The 21981-nt window shown below is 33.3% G+C and overlaps 9 protein-coding genes across 9 annotated transcripts in view; 3 read left to right on the top strand and 6 right to left on the bottom strand.

The window, feature by feature from the left end:
• The window catches only part of LOC104763837 (homeobox-leucine zipper protein ATHB-20-like), a 2626-nt gene extending 1392 nt beyond the window's left edge, over nt 1-1234 (top strand). Inside the window, exon 3 of the mRNA XM_010487222.2 lies at nt 657-1234. Within this exon, the coding sequence (XP_010485524.1) occupies nt 657-995 (339 nt within the window). The 3' untranslated portion in view covers nt 996-1234. The remainder of the gene's footprint in view (nt 1-656) is intronic.
• Nucleotides 2384-3043, bottom strand: LOC104763836. The gene has a single exon (XM_010487221.2). The coding sequence runs from the start codon at nt 2969-2971 to the stop codon at nt 2591-2593; it is 381 nt and encodes a 126-aa protein (XP_010485523.1). The 5' UTR covers nt 2972-3043; the 3' UTR covers nt 2384-2590.
• On the bottom strand, nt 3941-4612 carry LOC104763835. The gene has a single exon (XM_010487220.2). The coding sequence runs from the start codon at nt 4529-4531 to the stop codon at nt 4139-4141; it is 393 nt and encodes a 130-aa protein (XP_010485522.1). The 5' UTR covers nt 4532-4612; the 3' UTR covers nt 3941-4138.
• Nucleotides 4934-5628, top strand: LOC104763834. The gene has a single exon (XM_010487218.1). It carries the CDS (start codon nt 5003-5005, stop codon nt 5489-5491), a length of 489 nt encoding a protein of 162 aa, XP_010485520.1. The 5' UTR covers nt 4934-5002; the 3' UTR covers nt 5492-5628.
• On the bottom strand, nt 5866-7701 carry LOC104763833 (aldose 1-epimerase-like). The gene is made up of 6 exons (XM_010487217.2): nt 7240-7701; nt 7090-7139; nt 6925-6997; nt 6714-6827; nt 6306-6606; nt 5866-6196 (listed from the first exon to the last, which is right to left on the bottom strand). The coding sequence occupies exons 1-6, from the start codon at nt 7679-7681 to the stop codon at nt 5896-5898; spliced, it is 1281 nt and encodes a 426-aa protein (XP_010485519.1). The 5' UTR covers nt 7682-7701; the 3' UTR covers nt 5866-5895.
• On the bottom strand, nt 12021-14200 carry LOC104763832 (probable pectate lyase 7). The gene is made up of 4 exons (XM_010487216.1): nt 13834-14200; nt 12849-13605; nt 12495-12740; nt 12021-12410 (listed from the first exon to the last, which is right to left on the bottom strand). Exons 1-4 carry the CDS (start codon nt 14025-14027, stop codon nt 12186-12188), a joined length of 1422 nt encoding a protein of 473 aa, XP_010485518.1. The 5' UTR covers nt 14028-14200; the 3' UTR covers nt 12021-12185.
• On the top strand, nt 15928-17959 carry LOC104744231 (mitochondrial outer membrane protein porin 1). Its single transcript, XM_010487215.2, has 6 exons — nt 15928-16104; nt 16403-16470; nt 16729-16839; nt 16940-17026; nt 17148-17356; nt 17439-17959. Exons 1-6 carry the CDS (start codon nt 16056-16058, stop codon nt 17743-17745), a joined length of 831 nt encoding a protein of 276 aa, XP_010485517.1. The 5' UTR covers nt 15928-16055; the 3' UTR covers nt 17746-17959.
• On the bottom strand, nt 18093-19514 carry LOC104763829 (hypersensitive-induced response protein 3-like). The gene is made up of 4 exons (XM_010487214.2): nt 19221-19514; nt 19028-19148; nt 18721-18909; nt 18093-18637 (listed from the first exon to the last, which is right to left on the bottom strand). Exons 1-4 carry the CDS (start codon nt 19407-19409, stop codon nt 18279-18281), a joined length of 858 nt encoding a protein of 285 aa, XP_010485516.1. The 5' UTR covers nt 19410-19514; the 3' UTR covers nt 18093-18278.
• Nucleotides 21188-21970, bottom strand: LOC109130760 (receptor-like serine/threonine-protein kinase At3g01300; the record flags this gene model as incomplete). Its single annotated transcript, XM_019240766.1, has 1 exon — nt 21188-21970. A coding segment is annotated over one exon (534 nt), but the record flags the coding sequence as incomplete, so codon positions are not given.

Raw genomic sequence — 21981 nt, 5'->3', positions numbered from 1 at the left:
TTTTTTTTTTTTTTTTTTTTTTTTTTTGGTTTTACAAGAGTATTAAGCAACGTAAAATGAAATTTAGTACTACAATTCTTGAAACAGTACTTATGTATTGGATTGGTACAATTTATCGGGTTTATATGTATATTATTATTATGTATAGGATTAGATTCATTTAATACGATATGCAATAAATTATTGCTAGGCACATGATCCAACACCATAAGATGTTTGTCAAAAGACAGTAGGTGTTTTGTTTATTAAATAAAGGATTCTTGATCAATATATACATTTATTTAATACATTCCCATATGACTATCAAGTAATGGCATGTGTAGGAAGCACTAACCAGAATTAAGTAGAATACTTTATAGTTGATCGTATTATATCATTTTGTGTATTTTAAATGATTTTATAATTACAAAAAAAAATTAAGTAAGTGAATTTTATAAGTTCTACAGTCTTATGATAATTTAAAGTATATTTTAGTAATTTTTGTTTTTTTGCCATTTCAAAAATTTATATCGAAATATATAGTTGATCTAAGTGATACTATTTGTATGTAGAATTGAAATTATAACAAATATAATGCATTATGCATAGGAGACCATGTATTCCATCTACTTTTGAATTTCTGAAACATAACACTTGATCAATTGTGTGATGGTTAGGTGATGGCTTTAAAGAACAAAGAATGTAATGAAGCAAACATCATAAAGAGAGAAGCAGAAGCCTCTTGGAGCAACAATGGAAGCACAGAGAATAGTTCAGACATAAATCTGGAGATGCCTAGAGAGATCACTACAACACATGTGAACACGATCAAAGACCTTTTCCCTTCATCCATCCGATCATCTGCACATCGTGATAATGATGATCATCACCAGAACCATGAGATGGTTCAAGAAGAGAGCCTTTGTAACATGTTTAATGGCATTGATGAAACGACGTCGGCTGGTTATTGGGCATGGTCTGACCCAAACCACAACCATCCCCACCAGTTCAACTGATTCATGATCCGATAGCTCTTCAAAAAAAATCATCACCATCATGACATTATCGTAATCATCATGGTCACGAATCACACGATCATCTTCATCAGAAGAAGAAACAATTCATCTTTTTGAATTTGACTCTTTGGAATTATTGCTTCTCTCTATTAAATTTAAATTGTTCATTTTGTTTCTTTGGGGTTTGAAGAGCATTGGTGTATAGTGCGAAAATTTGTTGTTGCATTAATTAAATCAATAAAATAAATCTTTATTATTTGAGCAAATTATATATATGTGTAACAGGGTAAGTCATAAATTTCTAATGCATTCGTCCCATAACATTTTTTTGATTTGGGATTCACCGTTTACAAAATATATGTAGTGGTTCACAAAAAAAAAAGAAGAATAACCCACTCTCTATAATTTTCAAGGCTCTAACAAATTGACTGAGATTAAAAATCATGGTTTCCTCAACTTATATATATCTAATTTTATTTGATATAGGTTTGGTACAGATTGATAAAGAAAAATAAGGATATAAAAGTGAGAAAGATTCATATGCATGTGACTTCGAGTGGGATTCCAGCTCTGTCATTGACGTAACATGATCTATAGCTTATATTATATTGCAAAGAGTTTTTAAAATATATAGTTTATTAGTTTATCTTCGCAAGTTGCAATTTGAATTTTCATGGACTATAATGGAGCCATTTAAAAGAAAAAACCCATGCGCCGACGTATATACCAAATGTTCACGTTTTCAAACCAGCGTAAAATCCCTTCGTCATCTACCAGTTAGACTATATACATAATATCTTTGTTGGTTTAAAATGTTTTGAGTCAAATCTATTCGATGGTAGTTTTGTTGTTGTTGTTGCTGCTGTATGAGCTAATATCTAATCACCCAGAGCTATGAGCTATCCTACATCATATATTATTACTTTTGTCAACAATATGTGTCATGGTCACTATCCTACGTTACTTTCTTCAAATAATTTTACGTTGAAGGATAGGAAAGAGGAAGAGTATTAAAAGCACACGTTCCCAAAACACAAAGAAGAACAGACCAAAAAGAAGAAAACAAAAGTGGAGACAGTGTTGAAAGAGTTCACTCTTCTTTTGGGTTCTTTCTCTTTGAGACGAATCTTGATTGTTTTAAAAAAAAAAATATGTATTTGTAATTTCAGAAATTAATATTTAGTTGTGCGTATGTTTATTTTGTGTCAGTTTGTTGGACTGGCTACATATGCTGAATAATAATGTTTTAAAGAAATTCGAAAGTGTGGTAAACAAAGANAAAAAAAAAAAAAAAAAAAAAAAAAAAAAAAAAAAAAAAAAAAAAAAAAAAAAAAAAAAAAAAAAAAAAAAAAAAAAAAAAAAAAAAAAAAACTTACAAAAATACCTTAACAGCATTAGTAGTAGTAATACTTTCCATTTAATTGTAGTACAATTGATTAATTATTCAATTGATGCAATTAAATATATAAATATATATACTATGGGCAGGTTATTTGCTCCTCTCACTTGTAAAGCCAAACTTGGGCGAATTTAAAACCTCCTTTGAACGCATCAAAGTTAAACGTTTCATCAAACCCCTAATTAAAATTCTTGTTTTAGTTTTTCGATTTGTTTAATCCCAAATCCTTCAAAATGGATTGGATTATGGAAACGTATCTCACTTCCTCAGGCGCTTGCTTGATCTTCCTGTTGAATTTCTTGAGTTCTTTCCCGAAATGCTCAATACTCTTACCACTTTTGTAAGCATCTTCGAGCTGAATGAGCGTCTTCTCCGAATCAGTCAACAAAGTCACCTCGCTTTCCAAGTTCTTGATGTTCGTTTCTTTTTCTTTCAAGTCCTCTTCGAGCAAGTCTTTGGCTTGGTGCAAGTCGTTTTCAACCACTTCTTCGTTAACATTTATCGGACCACGAGCCTCAGAGACATGTTGAAAAGCAATAAGGGCGACAACGAGAAGCACAAAGGAGGTCTTTGCCATGATTAAAGATTGATTTTCCCTTAACTTAATTTGAAATAGATCAAATTATAGTTTGTTAAAAGGAAAATATTTTATGATATGAGAGGAGTGAGTTCGTGTGTCTGTTTCGTAAATCATTTATAGTTTTGTCTCTGCGTAAAAATAGTATGTAAATGTATCCATATTTTGATGGTTAAGGAATGGTTTTGACTTCATTACTTAATTTTCTTTGGTCACCCTCAATATTCGCATAACGAAATTTTTGTTTGTCATCTTATCCAAAACCTTAAACCTTCAATTATGGGAAGTCAAAAAATAAGATTCTTGACTTCTTTGTTTAGATATTGTTTGGTATAACGGCTATGCGATGAACCAACTGATCAATCAATCATATATGAGATAAGTCCTTTGCAGCTGCCTCAGAAGTTTGCCTATAAGCACTTTGTAGCTGATATAAATTTCTTCATAAATATTGGAGCTCTTTTTTTCTTTATGGGTCCTATTACAAAGTAGAATACTACTTTTACTTTTATTATATATCTTTTTTTTGTTTCACAAATATTAACTACTATTAGTTTATTTTATTTTATTTTCATCTCTAGTTACATAAATTTAGACTTCTGATTAATAGTGTGATAAAGCTGGATTTTTTAGTGAAACAGAAATGAAATACTAAACAATCATATTAGTCAATATAGGCAGTGTACGTGTATCTCTAATTCCTCTAAATTTGGCATGGGTAAATATAAGTCATAGAAGATTAAAGATTTTGTTGGATAGCACATAACTGTGTTTTGAGGTATATAGCAAAACGTTTTTATCTGTACTGTATATTTCATGTTTTTATCTGAAGATATATTCATATAAACAATCGTCTTTTCATTATTTTCTAAGTTATTGTTAGTGTGTTTTGTTTTTTTATATGTTAACTTCTGTATCCACAGACTGTTAATTATAAAAAATCGTATGGAAAATATTATGATATCACTATTAGTAATGTAGTATATATTGATATTTCATTCAATTGTATTAGGTACAATACAATATGATGCAACTAATATACCAAATATGTGAGAATTATTCGCTCCTCTCACTTGTAAAGCTAAACTCCATGGGCGAATTTAAAACCTCCTTTCGACACATTAAAACAATAATCATACCCTAATTATTATATTCTTTGATTGTGTGTCAATTTTTCCCTCCGTTTAATCCGAAGTCCTTCAAAATCGATTGGATGATGGATACAGGCTTCTTCTGTTTTGTAGCAGCTGGTGCTTTCTTAAGGGTTGTAACCCTGCTGATCTTTTTGAGTTTCTTTTCGTAAGGCTTTAAGTTCATATCCTTTTTGTGAGCGGTTCCAAGTTCACTCAACACGACTTTGGATTTGCTCAAAGTTTTCACCTCAGATGTCAAACCTTGAATGTTCATTCTCTTGGCCTTTACCTCTTCCTCGATCATCGCCTCGGCTTTATGCATTTCTTTTACAAATGCTTCATCGAATTTTGCCAGGTGGCGAGCTTCGTAAGCGTGGAGAAAGGCGATAAGGGCCATAGCGAAAAGCAAGAAGGAGATCTTTGCCATGGTTTAAAGCTCAATCTTCCCCTTAACAAATCAGTTTGAACTTTTAGATTCAAATAATTTGTTAAAGGAAAAGAGGCGAGAAGAGATGTGAGTTCATTTGTTTTGTTTTTTGGGTTATCTTATACCATTTACTTGTGACTAAAAATAGTATATGTACGTATTGATGGTCAACGAAGAATGGTTTTGACTCTCGGTTGCTCAACATTCTTTGGTTATCCACAAAATTTGCGAAATATTTTCTAAAGTCAGCTAATCCAAAAATTAATAGCATTTTAGTTTACCTATAATAAAACATCGATCAAATTTAACCTAGCTCTACTTTTGGATAATAATTTTCGCGTAAAGGGCTACCACCGAAATTAAGTTTCAGTCCTCTAATATATTTGAGGCAGGTAGGTTTGTCTCAACTTAAAGCCTTTTTCAACAAAGAAAAATAAAAAAGATTTGTCTCAAACTTGAAACAACAATACAATGGTAAACTTGAAACTGTCAGGCCTAATCGTGGCCCTAGTCATTACACTGGGATGGAACATCGGTGAAGCTGCAGCGAGAGACGTGAAGCTAGTGAAGCTCCGCGATGTCAAACCCGAAACTTTGAAAAAGTTAAAAGGAGAAGAAAATAGTGAACTGATGAAAGAAGAGTCCAAAGCCAATCTTCTAAAGGAAATTGAGAAGGCGAAAAAAATGCTTGGAGAGTTGAAAACGTTGAAGAAGACATCAAGCGGTGATATGAAAAGTGAATTGAGCTCTTTGATGAAATCTGAATCGCTGCTTAATGAGATTTCAGATTCTATCAAGAACGGAAAGTACAACGCTAACGAAGCAAACATTTTCGTTGAAAAAGAATCATTTTTCTACAGAGCGTGGAAGGAGAATGCCTATAACTCAGTGGTTCCGGAGAAAGAGAAAGAGTTCATGTTTACCATTAAACGCATTGTCAAGTTTCTCAAGAAAACTTAGAACAAGAATATTGGCAGATTTATAATATCTAGTAATTAACCTTTTTGATTAACAAAATAAAAATCATGATAGTCAAAAGAGAAAATCTTGTCACACGCAGACGCATATCCCATATAATAGATGTATGTATGTATCAATTGTTTGACTGTGTAACAAATATTTTTGTAATTTAGCATGTCCATGTTGTATTTGGTTGGAAATACTAAAAATAAAATTTTGAGCAATCTTTAAGTTTTTCAAATGTTATATCGCCGTCGTCTATCATAATTTATGTTAACACTTTTGATAATTTTAAAGTAAAATTAAAAATTAACATACAGTATTAGAAAACAAGAAAACTAGCAGAAAAAGTTTTATTCTTATTATTAATCTGGTCATAAGATTTGCAGAAAAATTGACGAAGTTTAGGGAACAATCGAAAACTTAAAAAGCATAGTATGCTTATAATTATTTTTCCCCGGTTCGACCATTTGCAAAGGAAGATACTTGTAATTGATTGCATGTGATTCCAGACATAAACCAGAGTAAGCTTTACGAACCGATCCATTATTTCCTTTATTGTTTGTAGACCTTCCTCCGGTATAGAACCTTAGACCAGATTGGTCCGTAGATAACTCCATTCTTATCTTTGATTTCTTGTCCACAAGCTCCACGACTTTTCTCATCTTATTTGCAACGCCATCTAGACAATAATTTATACCAAACCTACATTCCACAAAAAGTTTAGTATGATCCAACATTAATTATTAGTATAACTTTTTAGCGTAAACCAGTTCAATATACGTCCGGTTTGTTGGAAACATTTAATAATTACCCTGTCTTTAGCATGTTGGCTTCAATAGGTCGGAGTTGGCGGAAGTCGTACGGTGTTCCTTTAACCGATAAGATTTTCCCGGTTGGAGTGAGATTGTCGTCGAGGTGAGCATAACCGGAACCTAGAATCTGAATTTCTTCAGAGTAGATGTCTCCATCGTTGTGACGACGACCACCAAGATTCCAATAAGAACGATGAACTAAATTCACCGGAGTTGCTTTCTCTTTAGCCTTTGCTTCCATCACCATTTTCAATTTGTTTTCTCCCACCAGCTTATACGTCACACTGACCTCAAGTTTCCCTATTTGATTAACATGGATGATTTTAGTCTTTTCTTTATATATCTTGAAATTTATGCATATATATATATGTTAAAAGAATCTAGAATAAAGTGATGAAAAAACGAACCTTGATGATCGCCATGATCAGGAGTTGTATACGTGAAAACAATATAAGGTTTTTTGCTGTTATGGTTGTGTGTCTTAACTGTCCAAATCACATCACCAGACCCTTTCTTCCCACCTAATTAATTATTGAAAGTAGTATGATTTATGAAGTAACCAAGGTTGTACATATATAGGTTAAATAAATTTAATCAGTTTTCGGTATTAATTGTTACCATCGTTGGTAACGGTCTTTTCTCTAGTATTCCCTACACGTGCCACCGTCGCTCCACAAAAGACCGCATCATTCTGATTTTAATTACAAGTTAATTTTTTTTTAAGTTAATACCGTAGCTAATTTTTTTCAAGGTCTGTAAAAGTAGATCAGGTTTTTCCCTTACCGTGTCGTCACTAACGCTGTCGTATCCAAGAACAATGTCCTCAACTATTCCTGAAAGATAATTACTCGAATGTCACTAAATATTAATGTATATAAGAAAGAATACGTATGAAACGCGACATACAGTATAATATATGATTGATTCACTAACCATGTTTATTAGGGAAAAGGAGAGACATGATAGAAGCACCCCTGTTTGTAAATTTGACCGTTAGATTCCCCTTCTTTAGCTCGTGTACCCCCAACGTCTTCTTTTCTTCATCGTCATCATCTTCATCACCATCACCATCACCATCATCTTCATTATCACCGTCATCTTCATTATCATCGCCATCTTCTCCGTCGTTATCGTTATTGTTATCATTATCATGATCGTCATTGCCATGATCATCATCATCGTCATGATCATCACCATCTTTGTCTTCATCATCGTGATCAGTATTTACCTTACTAATGGAACGATCAGTTTCTTCTCCTTTGACTTTCTTCAAATCAGTTGATTTCACTTCATTGTTATCAGCGAATGAGACACTAACCATGACTCCTATTGTGACCAAAATAACCAAAACCCATAAAACTGAAATCCTAACCATTGTTTTAGTTTTTTTTTTCTTCTTCTTTTTCTTTTTGTGTGTATATGTAAGTGTGAGTGACTCTATTTATAGATGGTCATGATTTGTTTTTCTTAATTTATATTTTATTTTGGGAGAGACACATTTCGAGCATTATCAGGCACCATGCATTGCATATATATATTTATATTATACTAGGTATAGAGTCCCCGCGATATCGCGGGGAACTCATTTTAATAAAATATTTATTACAAAAATTCTTTACTTAAATTGATTTATTAAACTATTGGTATTTCTAAACTATTTAATAAAAATTTCAAAAACATACAAATTTTTTGAAACATTCTTTATATCTTTATTAAAATATATATTTTTAAAAATAATCTTACCTTTACGTATGATTAAATAAATAATTATCAATGCTATACATCAAATTAAACAAATTTTTACGATTAACTGCCATAAGATAACATTTCAGTCGTGTTAAATAGTTCACTTTTACTCATCTTAACCTTCCGTTCGCGTCTTTCAATTTAACATTTTATCTATGTATTTTCGTCGTAATTTTTCGTACAATATTTTTAAATTTCTGAAAAATGAATAAATGTAATATACGGTCATGTCTTCTCTTCTTAACCTTACAGTCATATTTTGTATATTTTATGAACCGTTACAACTTATTCTCTTTTTGTCAAATATGATATGTAAATGATTATATTTTTTAATTTATTTTTTTTTGTTTGTTTTAAATGATAAAAATATACATTATATAAGACACTATAAATTTCTTTAATAATCATATAAAAAATTATAAATATTAAAAATATTAATTGAGGACCATTCTTAAATTGACATAATGATTTGTTTAAATTCATTTCTATTAATTATTTTAATCCTTTTTAGCATAACTCAAACATACTTCTATTTCTAAAATCAATTTTTACTTCATAAAAAATGAATATATTATTAATATTCAGTCAATCAGTAAGAAAATTATCAATCCTCTCAAATTTGAATATAACTAAACAGAAAATTATCACATATTTTATTTATTTAAGTCAAAAATCATTTATATATTCATATAAAAGAATACATCTATTTTCATAAAGGCAGTATTGTAAATATATATGTAATACAAACAACTATCATTTTATAGATGAAAAATATTTTTATATAAAACAACCTATAGTCAATAAACATTTTGCCAATTATAATATATTATATATATATATGGTTAATCCAATATTTAATGTACTTATTACTAATTTTTCTCCGCATAAGATGCTGGTTAAATAAATAATATAATGAATATTAGAGGGGAACAATAATAGTTAGAACTTATAACAATAATATTTAGGTGTATGTTGTAGCATCACAATGTGCGCGTCTAAGGAAGATGGTCGGCCAAGGACGGCCGGGTTCATTGCTCTCACACGTCCTCTTTTTTTTTTGGCAGTCAGAATCCAAAACCTTTTCAAACTTTTATAATATTTCATACTCAGTATCTTTTGTTGTTAAGATTTCAGTTTGAGTGTATTATGACTAGAACTAAATATACAAATTCTCTTTACCTATATGAATTTGTAGATAAGTCTTTGTCGCCAAGATAGTTTATTGGACAATCATCACAACCGTCAATCTTTCTGTTGATCACCAGTTTTCCATCTCCCAATAAACTGAATATTTCAACTGTAGAAAATATAATAAAACAAACTGTGATATTTTATTTTTATTTTTACCTTGATATTTCATAGTCATATATATATATATATACTTGTGCCAAAAAAAATAAACAAACATATACGAGCCAATATGCTCTCATTTTCTTAAAAACCAACTTGAACCACATTTTCTAACAGCTAAAAACAAAAATTTCGGTTTGATTCATATCAATAGAACGATAACCCTCGATGAATAGATGGTTGTATACCTAGAGACTGAATATAATTAAATATTACAACAATTAACAAAATATATCAAACTGCATTAAATTTCTCACATTGAGGAGACATCATTTCTAACAAATTCTCTTTTAACTAATACAAATATAAAGAAAATTTGAATACAATGATGAGAAGTTATTAATATACAGATTTCTAAAGATGTGAACATTTGAATAGACACAACTTTTTGTAAAAGGCACAACTCTATATTCAACATACGCAACTTTTTAGAGAGACAACTGTAAAAATTTTATACAAAAATATAAAATAAAGAAAATTTGAATACAATGATGAGAAGTCACTCATATATAAATTTATAAAGATGTGAACATTTGAACAGACACAACTGTTGTAAGAGACACAACTCTACATTTAACAGACGCAACTTTTTAGAGAGATGCAACCGTTGAATTTTTCTTTCAAATATATATATATATATATATATATATATATATATATATATTACAAAAAGGTACGACGAAAAATCGCAACTGTTGTTGGCATTTTTTCAGATTGTTATTATTATATTTGAATACAATTATGAGAAGTTATTTATATATAGATTTCTAAAGATGCGAACATTTGAATAGACACAACTGTTTGTAAAAGACATAACTCTATATTCAACAGATGCAACTTTCTAGAGATACGCAACTGTAAAAAAATTCTGTCAAAAATATAAAATAAATAAAATTTGAATACAATGATGAGAAGTCACTTATATATAAATTTTAAAATATGCGAATATTTGAATAGACACAACCGTTTGTAAGAGACACAACTTTTTAGAGAGACGCAACCGTTGAAATTTTCTGTCAAAAATATAAAATAAAGAAAATTTGAATAAAGTGATGGGAAGTCATTTATATAGATGTGAACAATTGAATAGACACAACTCTACATTTTAACAGACACTACTTTTTAAATAGATGCAACCGTTGAAATTTTCTGTCAAAAATATAAAATAAATAAAATTTGAATAAAGTGATAGGAAGTCATTTATATAGATGTGAACAATTGAATAGACATAACCGTTTGTAAAAGACACAACTCTACATTTAACAGACACAACTTTTTAAAGAGATGCAACCGTTGAAATTTTCTGTCAAAATATATACGAAAAGGTACGACAAAAAATCGCAACTGTTGGTTGCATTTTTTCAGATTTTTATTATTATATTTTATATTTTATATAGATGTGAACAATTGAATAGACACAACTGTTTATAAGAGACACAACTCTACATTTAACAGACACAACTTTTTAAAGAGATGCAACCGTTGAAATTTTCTGTCAAAAATTTAAAATAAAGAAAATTTGAATAAAGTGTTGGGAAGTCATTTATATGTGAACAATTAAATAGACACAACTGTTTGTAAGAGACACAACTCTACATTTAATAGACACAACTCTACATTTAACAGACACAACTTTTTAAAGAGATGCAACCGTTGAAATTTTCTGTCAAAATATATACGAAAAGGTACGACGAAAAATCGCAACTGTTGGTTACATTTTTTCAGATTATTATTATTATATTTTATATTTTATATAGATGTGAACAATTGAATAAACACAACTGTTTGTAAGAGACACAACTCTACATTTAACAGACACAACTTTTTAAAGAGATGCAACCGTTGAAATTTTCTGTCAAAATATATACGAAAAGGTACGACGAAAAATCACAACTGTTGGTTGCATTTTTCAGATTGTTATTATTATATAGATTTCGATTCTGTTCAAATTTGATATAAACAAAAAAAATCATATTTGGAAGAACTATTGGAAATTATTTACATTTATACACTTTAAATTGAAAGAAAAAAAAAACATATTATGTAGATGAGTATATCTTCTTTTTCACTATGATTACCCATAAAAATTCAAATCGCGGATTTAAGAGAAAATAAGAATGCTGAGATCTTTCTACAATAACAGCAATATCTTATCGAAATTGTTTTATTATTATTATGTAAATGCTGCATGAATCATTATAACACCAACTGGTGCTATTTGTCATTCTTTTTCATGGTTGTACCGTATTAATGATATTGTTAAATATGACCATGATAACATAATTAATGTCAAGCCTATATAGCAATAAAGAAGATCTTTTAACGTTTCGGTAAGATCTTTCGAAGATTTCGGCAGTATGCCAGTACCCTTGCTCGAGATATTCAATTAGAAATTGCGCTGCGTGTCACTGAACAATACTAATCAATAATAATATAGATATCTCTCAAAACTATATTATTCGGTATATATAGTATGCAGTGTAAAAATCAAGTCTTTGTTTTTAAAAAAATTGATTGCCTTAATTAGATTTTTTTCAATGGTGTTTCATATTTGCAACACAAAAAAAAAAAAAAAAGCAAAAATTAATGAGCACACAACCAAAACATACACAAACAAATTAAAGTTACAAAGTATCCTGCCGTTCGCATATATTCTTTACACACAGAGACTTTTTATAGATTAAGAATCATTTCCAATTTTATCCCATGATTTTTGTTTTTCATTTCTTATATATAGATAGGCCTAGGATACAAGAGAAAAAGGTAGTAGTGAGTTATATATATTAGCATGCTTTTCCGACCCGACAATCCAATGCTCCGGCGTATTTGGTAAGCTTTGAAACGGCCACACCATGTTTAGGCTTTATCATCTGTTGCCTTGAGTGCGAGCACTTGAAATGAGGATTTCCAGATTGTCTGAAATATGCTCCGTTCAAGAAATAGTCTTTATCGGATCTCCAGTTCCAGTTTTTCCATTCAGCTTCTGGAGCATAATCCCTCTTTGTCACCTATATATTACACATGTTTCTATTAGTTTTAAACCTCAAACTTTTATTTGATGTAATATGCACATATCGAGAAATATCGTGTACCTCTCTGTAATGTTGTTTGTGAGGAGGAGCGATGAAACGGTTTCCATGGCTGAGAATGGTAGGACCTTGGCTACCTCCAATCGCGTAAAGCTCCCAATGAGTGTAGTCATTGTTGACAACATGGACGAAACCCCATCGGATCCTAGGCATCCTCTGTACGAGTCCTTTACCAAAATGGTTGTAAGCCACTGTGACTTGCATCTTCTTGTCATCCTGGTTGTGGTCTTGTGCACCGAGCAACATCACCTACAGACAAAACCCAAAAACATGACAAGTTCATTTAGTTAACTTGAGTAGTCACTAGCTAATCATATAATTGATCAAATTATTTAGGTTTTCAAGATGAAGGCTCACATCGTTGTGGTGGGTGAAATGAGAGTTAGAGATGGTGATTGCGGTGGAGCCCATAATAGCGTCAATAAGGCCATCTTGGCATTTAGACATAGAAATGTGGTCAAGCCAAATGTTTGTTGCCCCAAAGATAGAGATCCCATCTCCATCAGCCTGTCCTCTTTGCCCAAAGTGGTCAATCGAATCTCTTATCAAACCGCCACTGCTTGTCACAATGTGATGGACGTGAAGCCCATGAATGATGATATTGTGCACGTACTGCATCGTGATACCGGCACCATATGCGATGTGCACGTTAGCGCCACGAGCATCGATCGTCTTGTGACTAGCAATCATTAGCTCTTGGCTTAACCTAATGCTCATATCGTGCTTGAAAATGATCCAGAGCGGTTCTTTTTGTATCACAGCGTGACGTAGTGTTCCGGGTCTAGGGTTCACCGTATCATCGTCTCTGGGGCTTGTGACAACATAGATGCGACCGCGTTTGCCTCCTGTGGTCCTGTAACCAAACCCACGGACGCAACGAACAAGCCTCTTACGACGCTTGGCCCAATCTGGCTGGCAACGCCAGCATTTATCAATCGGGTTGCTTGCAGTGCAAGGTCCCTTTAGCTTGCTCCATTTTCCTCTTCCCCTGCGCTTGCCACTTAGGCTCCGCCTTGTGCTGTTTGTCGGACTAGAAGTCATCTCAATGACGTCCTCATCTTCCGCGGAATCGACCGCCGTGTCTTCCTCGGTCCCCTCGACATCAGTCGAGTTGCTGAAGATAAACACCAACCCAAAAAACTATCATAAGCTCAAATTCCTCATTTTTTATTAGTCAACAAAAAATTATCATCAACATCGCTATCATTCTAATCGTTGTTAAAAACTCTTGATAATAATGATATAAGTAATCCAAAACCGTATACTCTCTTATAATAATCACAACCAAACCTATTTTGAACTAGACAAATCAGGTCGAATGCAACAATATAAAAGGGCTTACTCGTAATGACGCTCGTGGAAGTGGTCGACGATGTCATAAGGATCAGGATGATAAGCCATAAGAGTATGTTTACGAGCTTCATTGGCCTTATTTACCCAATACTCATCGGTCTCGGCAACATTGGCTCGTATGGTCGGAATCAAACTGGCAATACAAATCACACACACTAACTTCACAAGCCTAGCCGTCTCCATTGTATATGATTACCCCTTTTTTTACAGAAAACAATTTATATTATTATTTTTCTTTTCTTAAAGGGGTAATCTTTTTTATATATATTGAAATATATATGGAGAGCAGCTAAGCTTTAAACATGGCTTTAGGTGGTTATATGTGTTTGGCCTAAAGCCTTCTTTTGGTAGATGAATCGTATTGCGAAGTTTGAGAAACGTGAAGGTTGGTGTTTAAATAATAATAAAAAAACTTGAAAAGAAAGTTGACTTCTATATTTAGAAAGTTTCCCCGTTATGTATGGAACGCCACCATATATTACTTGTGGACAGGTTTCTTTGTTAATTTTATTTTCTTCTTCTATATTTGGATGGATACGAAGAGAGAGAGAAAAAATTGTTTATCAAGCTTTCCAACTGATTTTAGCAATAGAAACAATCACTTTCTAATTCTCATGCATCTAAAAGGTAGTGATTGTGAAGATGCTAGTTATTGTCAAAAGGCATCGTCGTTGTTGACTTAGAATACACATATGAATCAATAATCGTGATTTCTATGAAATTATACCATTAATGATTCTTCAATTTCAAGTTGGTTTTTCGAATCATAGTAACTACATTAACTTAGTTGGAAAGCTTTGAAAAAGATTTGATTTGTGATTTGGTGCCCTTAAAGATGTAAAGATTTATTTAAGGTTTGATATCACTATAAAGAAAAGTTAAAACCATGAAAAAATAACATTATTATTTCATTATATATATATATATATATATTTTTTAAATTATTGTCACTTAAATTACAATCACCACAAATAGAAAGAATTGTGTAAAAATCGAAAATAAGTAAATGTGAGTAAAATAAAAATTATTGTGCCTTTTCAAAAGAATACACCATTTTATCTCATATTATGCGTGGTAAGAAAAGAAGGAAAGTAAACGACGCCGTTTGGTAGCCCATGTAAAATATTGAAGAAGAATAATTTTGTCTTGGTCAGAAGGGAATAAATATGAATAATTCTTAGGTTCGCCCCTACCATTCACCCCCTATTAACTAAGGAAACAAATGATTAATTGAAGAAACAAAATCTGTATATTAATTAATTTTATAATTGTTAATTCTAAATATTATATTATAGTTTTTAATTATAATATCAAAATTCAAATTACTTTAAACCCAAACCGAATTTTTTTTTAATTGTGTAATTTAAATTTTAACCACTCTTTTATAAACCCAAATTGAAATACAATTTTGTTTAATTGTAAAATCTAAACCCTAACTACTCTTTTATAAACCCAAACCGACATATAATTTTTTTCAATTGTAAAATCTAAACTCTAACCACTCTTTTATAAACCCAAACCGATATATAAATTTGTTTGATTGTAAAATCTAAATCCTAAACCCTAACCACTTTTTTATAAACCCAAACCGACATATAATTTCGTTTAATTATAAAATCTAAACCCTAACCACTAATTTGTAAACCCAAACCGACATATAATTTTGTTTAATTATAAAATCTAAACCCTAACCACTCTTTTATAAACCCAAACCGACATATATTTGTTTTTAATTGTAAAATCTACACTCTAATCATTCTTTTATAAACCTAAACCGACATAATTTTCTAATTAAAAAAACTACAGAATTTATTTTCTTTAATTGTTTTGTCTTTTTTTTTAGTTTTGATTTATTTTATAAATATAATATATGATATGGCGTTTTGTTGTATTTTGATTGGTTAATTAAGAGGGGGTGAATATAAGAGGTTCACCCCTAGTATTTTTCAATAAATATACATATGGACGGCTGCGGATAAGGAAACTGAAACAGGGAGGCTCCATCCAACGGCTCATAACATTTTTGCTTCTGAGATAATTAGGGTATAAAAATAAAAATAATTAGGGTTTCTTCAATCTCTTAAGTCTTAAAGAGAGAGAGAGTCAGAGAGAGACCGACGCCCACACACACATCTTTCCCTCAGGCCTCAGCTCTCTCTTCCAATTTCTTTTTTTTTTTTTGTCTTCCCCAACAGAGAAAGCTAAGCAACAATGGTGAAAGGTCCTGGTCTCTACACCGAAATCGGCAAAAAAGCCAGAGGTATTTTATCTTTCATTCGTTGAATTGAATCTGTTTGTGCCCAGAGACGATCTTAATTATCAGGGTTCCGTTTCTCTGGGATTTTGATTCCCTTTGTTTTTAGACTTCAATTTTTCTCGGTCTTGTCGATGATAGATGATGCATGCGTATTAGAAAGATTCAAATGTTTATGGATTTCGATTATTGTTATTATTATTCCCCTGGGGGTTCACTCTCGATTTGTGTGTTTGCTCGATTTGGTCATGGTTGGTTGGTCTTCTGGGATTGTCAATTTGAATACTGTAAATCTTGTTTGCAGATCTTCTGTACAGAGACCACAACAGCGATCAGAAGTTTAGTATCACCACTTACTCCCCTGCTGGTGTTGTAAGTATCTACTTTCTTCATCTTTGAGTATCTATCAGCTCTGTATTCTTTATAGATGATTACGGTTTATTTTGAATTTATTCTCCTTCAGTGTGCTTCTACTGTTGCCTTACTCATTAGCCTTTAGTGTTTACTTCTGAGTTGTGTTGAAATCAGCATTTGTTTCTCAGATTTGTTTACTCTGTACTTTCTTCGAAGATTGGATTTCTTCTATCCGTTGGCCATCTTTTTACTCATAACTTGGTTCTTTCTTTGTAGGCCATCACCTCATCTGGAACTAAGAAAGGTGACGTTTTGTTGGGAGATGTTGCTTTTCAATCCAAGCAAAAGAACGTTACTACTGATTTGAAAGTTTGCACTGATTCTACCGTAAGTATATTTATTTATTTCTTCTCTACCCCTATTTTTCATACTTCTGTTTGGTTGTTTTAGTTACGCTCCTTACAAGTTTGTGTGTATTTGGTTTCAGGTCCTGATCACTGCTACGGTTGATGAGGCTGCACCTGGACTGAAGTCTATCTTCAGCTTCAAGGCTCCTGACCAAAATTCTGGCAAGGTATTGTTTTAATCACTACACGAACGAACCTATGTCTTTGTATAGTTTTAAAGCTTCATCGGTTGAGACTTAACTTTACGTTTAAAAAAAAAATCTTCTCCTTTCCTCTTCTTATAAACAGATTGAGGTGCAATACTTGCATGACTATGCCGGTATAAGCACAAGCATGGGATTGACTCAGAACCCAACTGTCAACTTCTCTGGTGTGATTGGCACCAATGTCTTGGCTGTTGGTACTGATGTTTCATTCGACACCAAGTCTGGCAATTTCACCAAGATCAACGCTGGTTTAAGCTTTGCCAAGGAGGACTTGATTGCCTCCCTTACCGTGTAAGTTGATTTTTTGTGAGATATTTGGATTGTTTCTCGTTGATTCTCTATTAATATCATTTGGGTTTTATTGTTTGTTTAGGAACGAGAAGTTTGATCTATTGAATGCATCCTACTATCACATTGTGAACCCGCTGTTCAACACTGCTGTTGGAGCAGAAGTGAGCCACAGGTTCTCTAACAAAGACAACACCATAACCGTTGGAACACAGCACTCGCTTGACCCCTTGACCTCTGTGAAAGCACGTGTTAACAGTGCCGGTATTGCCAGTGCGCTCATTCAACACGAGTGGAAGCCCAAGTCCTTCTTCACTATCTCTGGAGAAGTCGACACAAAGGCCATTGACAAGAATGCTAAAGTTGGATTGGCTCTCGCACTCAAGCCTTGAAAACTGAGATGGAAGAAGAAGTTGCTATAGCTTTTTTTAAACTAGTTTCTTTCTACGTTCTGTTTTTCTCTCTACATGGCTACTCATGGTTTGAATGGCTACTACTCAACTTTCCCATTTTCTTGTCGGATTTGTAGAAGAATAAAAAGTTGAAAAAGGATCATCTTGAGGTGATGCGGTGAAACCCTTACAATTTGTTCTGTTTCAGTTTTTATTTGCAATGTATCTTATCGTTAAGTAACTAGAGTAGAGAGTTAAATGAGATGGGCTTCAGTTCAGGCCCACGCGTTTTCATTGAGACGAGCCGCGAAGTCCACGAATTAATAATTTGACTTTTTACTCTCGCAAGTTGGAAGTTCTTTTTGGTCAAAATAGAAAGATACAAAATACAAAGCGTTTGTTGTAGTCACGAAAGAGATAAGTACAGCAACATGACAATTCACAATCAGCACACCGTTACATTAAAAAAACTTATGACAACAATATATAAAACATTAATAGAGAAGACGAAGACAATTTTGACTTGAGCAAGTCTACGAGGCATTGTTGGCCTGTAATAAGCCATTTCGAATCTGCGTTGCCACGTCAGAAACTGCGCCTGGACCGTGAGGGATAAACACCGCCGAGGATTTGGAGGTTGCTCCGATATCTCTCATTGTGTCGAAGTACTGAGTCATCATCACCATGTCCAACACATCTTTCGCTGACGTCCCTGGCACGTTACCTGCGAACCCTAGAACACTGTCTCTCAAACCGTCCACGATCGCTTGCCTCTGTCTAGCGATTCCGAGTCCCGACAGGTACTTCGACTCGGCTTCACCTTCTGCTCTCTTTATCTGTATGATTTTCTCTGCCTCTGCTTTTTCGTTCGCCGCCACTCTCATCCTCGCCGCTGTAACAATTGGAAATTTTAAACCAATTAACCAACAATACTAATCTACTTTTGATTTAGGGTTTTAAGATTTGGGGACTTACCAGCGTTGATTTCGTTCATGGCACGTTTAACCTGTTGATCAGGCTCGATGTCGATGATTAGGGTTTGAAGGATCTCATAACCATAAGCAGTCATGGCTTTGTCTAGCTCTTCTTCCACTGATTTGGCGATTTCATTCTTCTGCTCGAACACATCGTCCAAGTTCAGTTTTGGAACACATGCTCTGATCACTGAGACCCCGGAAACAAAACAAGAATTCACTAATTTGACTGGCCAAAAAGCATCACTTTATCCTTGTGAACAACTTATAATAATACTCTGTATTGAGAAGGACAAAGAAGAAGATACCATCAAAGACGTAGGCTTTGATTTGGGTTGTTGGATTGCTGAGTCTGTAAAAAGCATCACTTGCCTTGTCAACCAAGACTCTGTATTGTATGGATGCAACCACTGTCACAAACACATTGTCCTGTTACATAATCAAAGATGAATTAGAAGAAGGAGACTTGTATATAGATGTGTATTAAAAGGTGTTACTTACCTTTGTTTTGGTTTCACATTGAACATCGAGTTGCTGGAGACGGAGAGTTAGTGTACCGGCGACGTAATCACCGATGATCCAGGGAACAAACTGGAGACCTGGATTTAGAACTTTTTGGAATTTGCCAAACCTCTCCTTGACCGCCAAATCTGATTGCTTCACAAGCACACAACAGAAAAGATTCCCCATTAAATCTTACAAAGAACTAAGAAGAAGAAGAAGAAGAAGAAGATTATGAATAGATTATATATATGTATCGGCCTCTGTTTTGTCTCTCTCTGAGAGTTTGTGGGATAGAGGAAAGTCGCAGGAGAGCTATCTATATAGATAAGAGGTAGAGGATGATCATGTCAAGATGTCATGTAACATTCCTCGGAAATTTCCTATTTATTAATTATATTATTCAGTAGTGTGACATTTTCATTGAAATGTCAAGTAGTATATATCTTGGAGAACAATAAAATTATTGAATTTGAAAAATATTTGTGATTTCTTAGCGGTTACTCTTCTTTTAACTTCTTTTTGCTTAGGAATTATACTTTATATGTCATTCGCAAAGGTAGAGACTAGTGAGAAACATATTTGAAAAGTCAAAGAAAATGTCACTATTGAACAATTATTAGATATGCGTGCCAATAAAAAATTAACAATGTGGTTCTATTGTAGCTGTTATGTGTATGGTTTCGAAATAAAAATAACAATATGGTTCTATTATATCTATATTTTGTTTGAATATGAAGTTGTGTTTGTTGGAAAGAGGTGGAGGGGATTACCGAACTTTTGGGAAACTTCAAAGCTGGAACGGTCCTTTTTTTTTGAATAAAATGTAAAATTTATTCGAAAAATACTTGGTTACAACAGAGTGCAGCGTTTGTATATGAAATCTGTGATTCAAAAAAGTTTAAAAAAGATTTGTGTTAAAAAAAAAAAAAAACTAATAGTATTGTGAGTGCTTGTCTTCATCTTGAAGCGAGCCAGACTAGTCGAAGATCGTTGCCTTGGATAGAGAGCAGGCGATCCCGGACTTGTCGATCAAGTTGTTTGGTGAGCAGAGAGGGTGGGGTCGGTGATTCCCCATTACGTCTTCTATTCCGCTCCCTCCAGAGGGAGTGAACCGCAGCTAGAAAACTATACCTTAGTAGAAACAGAGTGTGCTTGCCAAGAGATGCATCTGTGAGGAGTAATAGGAGTGAGTCCCAGTCGGTAGAAAATGTACTTCGTAAGAGTACCGAGGTGAGCCTTGTCCAGATTTCCTTGAAGTAAGAGCAAGCAAAAAACAAATGGTTTCGCGTTTCCTGCGAGTTACTGCAGAGAGCACAAGTACCATCAATCCGTGTGTTCAAGTGCTGCATTCGATCACTAGTCGTAAGCCGATTCAAGATGGCTAACCAGACCAAAAAAGAGTACTTAGGTGTGGCGTGAGAGAACCAAACACCTGCATACCAAATCCTTTGTTGCTTGACAATGCGAATAAAGTCCCATGTATCTTTTGTGCAGAAGGATGCTTTGTATTTATCTCTTTGTATTTATCTCTTTTTCCTTTCCAGAAGACAATATCCTCTGTCTCTACCAAACCCCTGTTGCGCAGACTGTCAAGGACTTCCTCAATTTTATTGAAATGGTCTACCCTGTGTCTTCTCGGCCTATTAAGTAGAGCTTCAGCTACAGTGGCATGTAAGCTTCAATAAAATTAATAATAGTACTAAGTAATAATTTTCACGTAAGAAAAGTTGTCATTATGACATGTTTTTTTGTATTTTAAAATAATTCGGTTATCTATGTGAAGCGACAAAGTAGATAAGTCCAAAAAACTCACAAAGAGGAAACAAAATTCAAACTTTCAAAGCAAAATGTCATCCAAATTATCCAATACCCCTTCTTGATATGTACTACTATCTTATAATACTAGTTGTAGTAATGACTAATGAGGAAGAGGTTGTTTTACGTATTGGTGAAGCGATTGTGAAAGTGAAAACGACTAAATAATACATTATGATGACGACAATATTACCCCTAGAAGACAATTGTTCAATAATACAACAGACGAAAACACATGAGGCCACAAAGGTAACATACACAAGTTGGGATCTTCTTCAGAATAAACCTTAAAAATCGCCTTTCTTTTAAAATCATCGGGTTAAGAAATATCGATTTGTTGTTTTACATTTGTTAAAGAAGAGACGTTCTTGCTTACGTCACAGGAAAGTGCAAAATCTCTAAGTTGTTGCACCTTTAGGCTTAGGAGATGGAATCTGATGACGATAAGGTGAGGAACCAGCTTGACCATGAGGACTAGACAGAGTCCGAACCACAGGTTGCCCATTTCTTGACCCGAATCCACGACCTGACCCTGACCCTGACACAGATTTCAAACGTTCAGCTTGCATAGTCTGGAAGTAGTAAGACGTGCTAGCCATGTCCTTGAGATGTGGGAGAGGCTTTAGGATTTCCACCACTTCACTCATCTTCGGTCTTATTTTGGGGTCACGGCTAAGGCATTTTGCTGCAAGCTGTGTCACTTTTTGAGCTCCTTTCACCGAGAAATGACCCTCAAGCCTCGGATCAAGTAACCTGTAGAATCTTCTTTTGTCCAGGAGATGTGGTCTCGCCCATTCAACAAGGTTGTGTTCACCATTTGGTCGGTTTTTGTCCATAGATCTTCTACCAGTCAGCATTTCAAGTAGAACCACACCGAAACTGTAAACATCGCTTTTTGATGTCAAGTGACCTAAGGAGTCAAAAAAGGACAGTAGTTATAGAT

Source organism: Camelina sativa, chromosome 19, assembly GCF_000633955.1.
Source record: "Camelina sativa cultivar DH55 chromosome 19, Cs, whole genome shotgun sequence".
NCBI lineage: Eukaryota > Viridiplantae > Streptophyta > Magnoliopsida > Brassicales > Brassicaceae > Camelina > Camelina sativa.
Note: the sequence above shows the minus strand (reverse complement) of the source record. Positions and strands in the feature narration are given on the sequence as shown.

What these genes read in the sequence shown, in the direction of transcription:
- LOC104763836 (XM_010487221.2), bottom strand. Translation starts at nt 2,971, where the DNA reads ATGGCAAAGACCTCCTTTGTGCTTCTCGTTGTCGCCCTTATTGCTTTT.
- LOC104763835 (XM_010487220.2), bottom strand. Translation starts at nt 4,531, where the DNA reads ATGGCAAAGATCTCCTTCTTGCTTTTCGCTATGGCCCTTATCGCCTTT.
- LOC104763834 (XM_010487218.1), top strand. Translation starts at nt 5,003, where the DNA reads ATGGTAAACTTGAAACTGTCAGGCCTAATCGTGGCCCTAGTCATTACA.
- LOC104763833 (XM_010487217.2), bottom strand. Translation starts at nt 7,681, where the DNA reads ATGGTTAGGATTTCAGTTTTATGGGTTTTGGTTATTTTGGTCACAATA. An exon ending in CCTTTTCCCTAATAAACATG is followed by an intron (nt 7,140 to 7,239) that starts GTTAGTGAATCA and finishes ATTATCTTTCAG; the next exon opens with GAATAGTTGAGGACATTGTT. An exon ending in TGATCATGGCGATCATCAAG is followed by an intron (nt 6,607 to 6,713) that starts GTTCGTTTTTTC and finishes TTAATCAAATAG; the next exon opens with GGAAACTTGAGGTCAGTGTG.
- LOC104763832 (XM_010487216.1), bottom strand. Translation starts at nt 14,027, where the DNA reads ATGGAGACGGCTAGGCTTGTGAAGTTAGTGTGTGTGATTTGTATTGCC. An exon ending in TTCCACGAGCGTCATTACGA is followed by an intron (nt 13,606 to 13,833) that starts GTAAGCCCTTTT and finishes GTTTATCTTCAG; the next exon opens with CAACTCGACTGATGTCGAGG. An exon ending in ATTTCACCCACCACAACGAT is followed by an intron (nt 12,741 to 12,848) that starts GTGAGCCTTCAT and finishes TTTTGTCTGTAG; the next exon opens with GTGATGTTGCTCGGTGCACA.
- LOC104744231 (XM_010487215.2), top strand. Translation starts at nt 16,056, where the DNA reads ATGGTGAAAGGTCCTGGTCTCTACACCGAAATCGGCAAAAAAGCCAGA. An exon ending in CTTACTCCCCTGCTGGTGTT is followed by an intron (nt 16,471 to 16,728) that starts GTAAGTATCTAC and finishes CTTTCTTTGTAG; the next exon opens with GCCATCACCTCATCTGGAAC. An exon ending in TTGATTGCCTCCCTTACCGT is followed by an intron (nt 17,357 to 17,438) that starts GTAAGTTGATTT and finishes TTGTTTGTTTAG; the next exon opens with GAACGAGAAGTTTGATCTAT.
- LOC104763829 (XM_010487214.2), bottom strand. Translation starts at nt 19,409, where the DNA reads ATGGGGAATCTTTTCTGTTGTGTGCTTGTGAAGCAATCAGATTTGGCG. An exon ending in AATGTGAAACCAAAACAAAG is followed by an intron (nt 19,149 to 19,220) that starts GTAAGTAACACC and finishes ATTATGTAACAG; the next exon opens with GACAATGTGTTTGTGACAGT. An exon ending in CATGAACGAAATCAACGCTG is followed by an intron (nt 18,638 to 18,720) that starts GTAAGTCCCCAA and finishes CAATTGTTACAG; the next exon opens with CGGCGAGGATGAGAGTGGCG.